Source organism: Sinocyclocheilus grahami, unplaced genomic scaffold (assembly GCF_001515645.1).
Source record: "Sinocyclocheilus grahami isolate Dianchi unplaced genomic scaffold, SAMN03320097.WGS_v1.1 scaffold320.1, whole genome shotgun sequence".
Taxonomy (NCBI): domain Eukaryota; kingdom Metazoa; phylum Chordata; class Actinopteri; order Cypriniformes; family Cyprinidae; genus Sinocyclocheilus; species Sinocyclocheilus grahami.
In genome coordinates, this window is record NW_015505499.1 from 339,312 (window position 1) to 347,397 (window position 8,086).

At 35.3% G+C, this 8,086-nt stretch overlaps 1 protein-coding gene across 1 annotated transcript in view; it reads left to right on the forward strand.

The window, feature by feature from the left end:
• Positions 1-6,568, forward strand: part of LOC107602137 (signal transducer and activator of transcription 4-like) — a 15,467-nt gene extending 8,899 nt beyond the window's left edge. Inside the window, exons 9-17 of the mRNA XM_016294547.1 lie at positions 1,348-1,446; positions 1,584-1,719; positions 1,892-1,944; positions 2,032-2,126; positions 2,416-2,552; positions 3,346-3,537; positions 5,831-5,876; positions 6,002-6,104; positions 6,204-6,568. Coding sequence (XP_016150033.1) covers positions 1,348-1,446; positions 1,584-1,719; positions 1,892-1,944; positions 2,032-2,126; positions 2,416-2,552; positions 3,346-3,537; positions 5,831-5,876; positions 6,002-6,104; positions 6,204-6,218 — 876 coding nt within the window. The 3' untranslated portion in view covers positions 6,219-6,568. The remainder of the gene's footprint in view (positions 1-1,347; positions 1,447-1,583; positions 1,720-1,891; positions 1,945-2,031; positions 2,127-2,415; positions 2,553-3,345; positions 3,538-5,830; positions 5,877-6,001; positions 6,105-6,203) is intronic.
• Positions 6,569-8,086: the final 1,518 nt, after the last annotated feature.

An 8,086-nucleotide genomic window follows, 5' to 3' on the forward strand; every position in this document is an offset into this window, starting at 1 on the left:
GAATAACCAGCGCTCTCTTCCACCTTCAATACCACGACTGAGGTGCCCTTGAGCAAAGCACCGAACCTGCTCCCCGGGTGCCACAGCATAAATGGCTGCCCACTGCTCCGGGTTGTGTGTTCACGGTGTGTGTGTGTTCACTGCTGTGTGTGTGCACTTAGGATGGGTTAAATGCAGAGCACTAATTCCTAGTATGGGTCACCATACTTGGCCACATGTCACTTCACTTCAGTGTGGCATACATCATCTTGTCAACAGAGGGCAGCCTCACACAGTATGTCCTTGATCTTGGCATTGAAGCGTAATAATATTGCATCTCTCTCTATTGCAGGGTCCCCTGTCAGTAACAGAGGAGTTACACTCTCTCAATTTTGAGGCCATGCTGATGTTACAGGGCCTGGATATTGATCTTGAGGTATGTTTTAGTGTCTATGTAGTATATATATCAAATACTGTATACTATTGCCATACATAATCAAAAGCTTATTTAAAGCTTAATTGAAAATCTTATATATTTTTGTCTATATTTGTGTGTACGTACATAGACACACACACACACACACACACACACACACACACACACACACACACACACATATATATATATATATATATATATATATACTGTATATACTGTATATGCTCACCAAGACAGTATTTATTTGATTATCAAATACAGTAAAAACAGTAAGATTATGAAAGGCTATTACAGTTTAATTTAAAATATTTGTTTTCTATTTTAACATATCCTAAGATGTAATTTATTACTGTAATGTTAAAGCTGAATCTTCAGCATCATTACTCCAGTCTTCAGTGTCACATGAACCTCCAGAAATTATTCTAAAATGCTGATTTGGTATTGATTTCTTTTTACTAGCAATGCTGGAAATTGTTGTTGTAATATTTTTGTGGAAACTGTTATACATTTTTTTCGCTCAGGATTCTTTGAACAGAAAGTTCTAAAGAACACAATTTATTTGAAATTGTATTAGACATTATTTGATCATTCTTATAATTGTATAAGACATTATAAATTACTCTGGATACCTGATGAATAAAAGTTTGACATTTCTTTAAAAAATTAAATTACTGACCCAAGTGTATAAATAAATGACATTACATATATTATGCTTTTTCAATGTTGAGAAAATAATAATAATAATTTATTATTTAGTTAGACCAACAATTAAAATTCAATTTTAGGACAGCTCTGTAATAATTTATATTGGAAATCACTGTGCTAATGTAATGCTTTTTTTTAATAATGATTTGATTTTTTTAATTAGATTTTTTTTTACATCACTTATAATACCACTCACTGAGTTTTGTATTTTTGTTCCTGTTCAGACTTGCTCCCTGCCACTGGTGGTCATCTCCAATGTCAGTCAGCTCCCAGGGGGCTGGGCCTCTGTCATGTGGTACAACTTGCTAACTGATGACCCCAAGGTGAGCTTCTGATGCAGATACAAAGAATGGATGTCTAGCCTTACAGTATCTTGTTTATAAAATAACTAGATGTCGTAGTTTTAATCAGGGGCAAGGCTGGACATAAAGTATTATTTGAACTTCTCTGACTTGTTTAGAACCTTGGATTCTTCAGTAACCCCTTGCGGGCAAGTTGGAGTCAACTCTCAGAGGTACTCAGCTGGCAGTTCTCAAGTTTTGCAGGACGAGGACTCAACAAAGAGCAACTTAACATGCTGGGAGATAAACTTCTGGGTATGTTTTCTATAAACTTGCTGGTTTATGTGACATTAAAATAATTTTATGTCATTGTCTGCTGACTGTGAGACTGTATTTCCCTAATGTTGTTCCATAAACATGCTGAAAGCCCAGTTTTTGTAAATGTGTTTTGGCTTCCATCTAAACAGTGTTTTAATTGTTTCTGAAGGTCAACACGCTTCTTATAATGACTGCCAAGTTTCTTGGTCCAAGTTCTGGAAGGTAATATTGAATAAATATTATATACTCTTGCTGTTTTCAAATTGTAACAATATAAATCCAATTAGTTTTTTTCCCTGTTGCTCTCAGGAAAACATTCCTGGCAAATCATTTAGTTTTTGGCTGTGGCTGGACTCGATCTTGGACCTTATCAAGAAGCATTTACTTCCTGTTTGGATTGATGGGTCAGTGGCCTTATTATGACATTCAGATGCATGATAAATAGATATAACACACATTAGCTCTGTTATTCTGATAAGCATGTAATGAATAACAAATACAACTACTGGATAGAATAGTCTTATCTTTGTGATGTTTTATCACTTTATCAGTATATTTATCAGTATAACAGTATTTTTATAATGAGATTTCTCTTTATCTGCTATGCTGAATAAAGTTTTTAGCTTGTTGCGATGCATTCTGCAGAAAGCATTTTCTGCTTCTCAATGGATTCTGCTATTTTTTGTTTCTCAGCTACATAATGGGATTTGTGAGTAAAGAGATGGAACGTGCTTTACTGAAGGAGAAGGAGCCAGGGACATTCCTGCTACGCTTTAGTGAAAGTCACCTTGGAGGAATCACCTTCACCTGGGTTGAGCAGGATGAAAATGGTTTGTCTACAATATGTCATTATACTTTAAAGGAAAAGTTCACCCAACAATGAAAGTTTGCGGAAAATGTATTCACCCTCAGGCCATTCAAGATGTAGATGTGTTTGTTTTTCCATTGGAACAGATTTGAAGAAATTTAGCATCACTTGCTCACCAATGAATCCTATGCAGTGAATGGGTGCCGTCAGAATAAGAGTCCAAACAGACGGCACCCATTCACTGCAGACATAAATGCTGAATTTATTCAAATCTGTTCTGACGAATAAACAAACTCATCTAGGTCTTGGATGGCCTGAGGGTGAGTACATTTTAAATAAATGTTAATTTCTGAGTGAACTATTCCTTTAAGAATAACATTCCCAATACAGAATTTAATGTAGGAGACATTATGTTACAGGTGTGAAGCTGTAAAACAAAGATAACAACATAAGAATCCTAACCAGTTCTTCCATGCAGTGAACAGTGTTCTGTTTGCAAATCCACACAGGTTAATCAATTACTGTAATTTCCACACTGAGACAATGTCTTGTATTTGCTGAGGGAAACTCCAGCCTGGAGATATTCCAAAATTTAGCAGATGCCCTTTATCCTTTTATAGATCAAATTTGTATTTCCTTATTTTCAGTGTGCAGTTGACAATGTAATTGTTCATATTAAATAATGCCTGAGGGAAAAAGCTGTTCTTACAGTATGCCTGGCTGTTTTGGTGCTCAGTGCATTTTTTTTGTTGCATTGTCTTTATTGTATTAAATATGTTGTTAAATAATCTTAAGCACATGTATTTTGCCTGCAGGAGACCCAAAGTTCATCTCTGTAGAGCCATACACGAAAAACCGTCTCAACGCCTTGCCCATTGCTGATATAATACGGGACTATAAGGTCATTGCAGATGGTGTTGTCCCAGAGAATCCTCTAAAGTTCCTTTATCCTGACATCCCGAAGGATGAGGCTTTTGGGAAACACTACAACAGCCAGCAAAACAAAGGTTAGATGTCTGCAAATGTATCTGATTTTTTATAATTTAGCTGTGTCCCATGATATTTTGTTTACAGCCCTGTTAATTTTTTTTTACCATTATGAAAAAAATATGAAAATTTGCACACTCAAGAAATAACAGGAAGCAGGGGCATAGGTTAGAGGGGGGGCTATTAACCCCTCAATAACCAAAACTAGCAAGTACAACCTCCCAATATTTATACCATGGTTAATGGAAACCTAGAATCAGGCTATTAATTAATTTATTTGAATCACGCCTTCAGCACTTTTATAAGCGCTTCCTTTACCGAACGGAGCAGTTATCAGCACAATATGACTGAAGTACATGAGCGGCGAGCGAATCACGGTATACTCTGTGTGAGTTCACCAGCGTGCTCGAGAAGTGTGATAAGATTTGCTCGAGCCATTCCTATCGTGAAGCTGGTGGTCAAATATGTGATTTATTTGAATTATTTAGAGAAACAGCCACTTTAAAATGCTATGGAGAAAGTCGAACAGTATCTAAAAAAGGCAAATAAACTAAAAAGACAGATAAAAAGATGAGTCTTGAACCAGCATATATTAAAATCTTTTTAAACTACTCATGACCACCTTTACTAGAATTTATCACGTTTTATTGTAGGCTTATTAATTGTGTAAATTTTAGTCTAACTTGTTGTAGAATTTATATTAGATAATCTGTGAAGGGAATTGATTTTTCCCTATAGATTTATATTACAACTGTGGCATGTTGTAGCTATTGGTTCTAATTGTGCAGGCGGTTGTTTCTTCATAACAAATGGTATATTGATTCATTTAAAAAAGTCATTATTGGCCTGGTAATGATTAATAGGCTAGTCTTATTATAAAAAATGCTACAGTTAAGAACTATACATGGCCTTCAGATATTCCAAAAGATGGCATAGATTAAATCATTAGGAGCCTGATGAACTGTTAAGGAGTAAGAAATAAACAATGTAATGTAAGAAAATGTTAAATTAGATTGACTTTCCATGGCATGTTGAAATAAAACATTCTGTCAAACTATAACCTATAAGTGCCTAATTAACATAAAATAAATTATAGGCTATATATATATAAATATATCCTGTAAACAAGTAATTGTTATCTATGACGTTACTTTATTGCAGTTATGTTATCAACCAACTTTGCATAGATGATAGCACAAAAGACCATTTCACAAAAATAAATATATAAGCAAACAAACAAACAAATAAACCTTATGAGTGAGCATGACCCGGGACTCTACTAAAACAGTTCACACTTCAACCCCCCCGATGTTCAAACCAAAGCTATGCCCTTCACAGGAAGGGACGTACATAGTCACTTCCCATTATCTCAATGTTTACATATATCGTATTGTTGACTCTATTCATCATGCTCAACCATAATGTTGTCAAACTCATTGTAAGAAAAACGAATGTATCTCTATTAAGCGCCTCTTTTCAGTGTGTTTTTTTTTCAGTAGTATTTTCCATTTGTTGAGGATTTTTTTTTTTTGAGTTTCAGGCCATATCATACTGTATGTGCCTGGTAATGATTAATAGGCTAGTCTTATTATAAAAAATGCTACAGTTAAGAACTATACATGGCCTTCAGATATTCCAAAAGATGGCATAGATTAAATCATTAGGAGCCTGATGAACTGTTAAGGAGTAAGAAATAAACAATGTAATGTAAGAAAATGTTAAATTAGATTGACTTTCCATGGCATGTTGAAATAAAACATTCTGTCAAACTATAACCTATAAGTGCCTAATTAACATAAAATAAATTATAGGCTATATATATATAAATATATCCTGTAAACAAGTAATTGTTATCTATGACGTTACTTTATTGCAGTTATGTTATCAACCAACTTTGCATAGATGATAGCACAAAAGACCATTTCACAAAAATAAATATATAAGCAAACAAACAAACAAATAAACCTTATGAGTGAGCATGACCCGGGACTCTACTAAAACAGTTCACACTTCAACCCCCCCGATGTTCAAACCAAAGCTATGCCCTTCACAGGAAGGGACGTACATAGTCACTTCCCATTATCTCAATGTTTACATATATCGTATTGTTGACTCTATTCATCATGCTCAACCATAATGTTGTCAAACTCATTGTAAGAAAAACGAATGTATCTCTATTAAGCGCCTCTTTTCAGTGTGTTTTTTTTTCAGTAGTATTTTCCATTTGTTGAGGATTTTTTTTTTTTGAGTTTCAGGCCATATCATACTGTATGTGAAAATGCTAAATGCATTTTTTTTTTTTATCTTTCACAGTTTGTCCTTACATTCAGACACAGTTAGTTCCAATTTCCCATCGGAAGTGAGTATCTTAATTTCTTTCACAACAAGATTTAATTTTATAATTAGTTTCTTCTCTGAGTTGCATGATTGTATGATCTGATTCTGATTTTTCTTCTTTCTTTCTTCAATGTCCTAAATTCTCAGTGGTCCAGTCCAAAATGCATGTTCCTCTCCTGAACCCCCCATGTCTCCTGGAATGTTTGAAATTATTACCCAGCACCTCAGCCCCTTTGAGTTTGAAAGCGCTGTAAGTAACATTTTAAACATCACTAATAAGCAGAGCTGATAAAGCATTATTCAGTCACCAGACAATGACATGACACTTTTTTCCTTGTTCACATTGCAGATGAGTTCACCCTAGAAAGGGCAACAGCCCCATTTCGCTTGGTTCCGAGATTATGGATGGATTCAAAGATTTTCATCTCTTTATTTTGGCTTCTTTTGCTGTTCTTCACTTTTCTGGCTCTATGCCACTATAATGCATCATGTCTCGATTTTCATTTGCAGAGTGTATATTCAAAAATACTGTCAATATAAAAATGCATCGGATGTATTATTAATGTCATAATTCTACATTTCAACAATTTATAAATGCAATATATAACTTGTCTCATCTACCTGTAAAATTCAGATTTGCCCAAACCTTAATCTGCCTTAATGTTATTCTCATTTTTATGTATATATTATGACAAGCATTTTTTTTTAATAAAGAATTTTATGGTTCAGCTATGGTATTATTATTAGTAGTAGAAGTAATAGTAGTAATAATGTGCACTCTTAAAATAGAATGCAGCATCCTGGCACAATGGCAAGGAATTGTGGTTGTTCACATTATGAGGTTGGAAATGTTGTTGAGTGGGCTGCATGCTGCAAGTAACATAAGGTTTTCACCCACATTTTTCCTGTCAGCATATGTGAGGTGTTTGCGCCGTAGAATCCAGTAATTTAGAGCTAGAAGTAGGAATCTAACCATGTTTTTCTTTATCATATGTAGATATTATCCTTTATAAACAGAAAACTTCCATTAAAGTCTGTGACTAGATGCGCTATGAGCCTGCAATATGCTTTATGTCAATTAAACATCAATTTTTAGACATTTTTAAAAACACTTTTACACTTCACCATGTTTTTGAGTTGCAAATATGACGTTATGTCTTTTGCATTTCTGCAACTAAATATGCTAACAAGTTGATATCTACGTCATTCGCTTTGGTTTGGCATACTGGCGTGGGGGGAAAATACTGATGTCTATAAAATGTCATCAAACAAAACAGTTGGCAGGACTATGAATCATAAGTGAATCATAAGTTGATCATAACTTAAGTTGAAATGAGTTTCGTTTCTGTAACAATCTAAACAATAGTATGCAATAAATTTTCATGTCCCTGACATATGTCTTAATATACTGGATAAAATATTAACTTCACTGTTTAAAAGGTAGTAATCATTTAAAATTTATATCAATATAATAAACTGATAGTTCATCCAAAATGTATTGTTATCAAGTCAAGTCAAGTCTGCTTTATTGTCAATTCTTCCACATGTACAGTACATACATACAGAGAATTTAAATTGCGTTACTCTCAGACCCTTGGTGCATACAGATAACACTAACAGTAGAGCATAAAAATACAGATAGATACAGATTAAATATAAATACAACTATACAAATAAGGTCAAATGTAAAAAAATATATAAAGCAGCACAAGGCACATGGCAGATAGAGTGCAAACCAGTGAAGTAAACAAACAGATATAATGATTTGTAGTGCAAAAGAGCTTATTCAGACTGATTAAAGTGACAAAGCTCAGAGAGTTTGAATGAAGTAGTGAACAGACCAATGCTGCACAAAGTGACTGGTGCAGGTCCCAGTGTGTTAGTGGGAGGGGGGAGTGGAAGGACCTGTGGATGTGGGAGCTGGCGGGGGGTCTGGGGTTCAGAGTTCAGTGGTGCATGGGGCAAAAGAGGAGAGGGGGGGCAAAGTCGGGAAGGAGTTCAGCTTCCTGACAGCCTGATGGATGAAGCTGTCCTTCAGTCTGCAGGTCCTGGCCTGAAGACTCCGCAGTCTCCTACCTGATGGCAGCAGACTAAAGAAGCTGAGTGTCGGGTGGGTGGGATCACCTGCAATGCAGAGGGCTTTGCAGGTGAGTCGGGTTCCATAAATTTCCTGGAGGGAGGGGAGAGAGACACCAACGATCTTCTCAGCTGCTCTCACTATGCGTTGAAGTG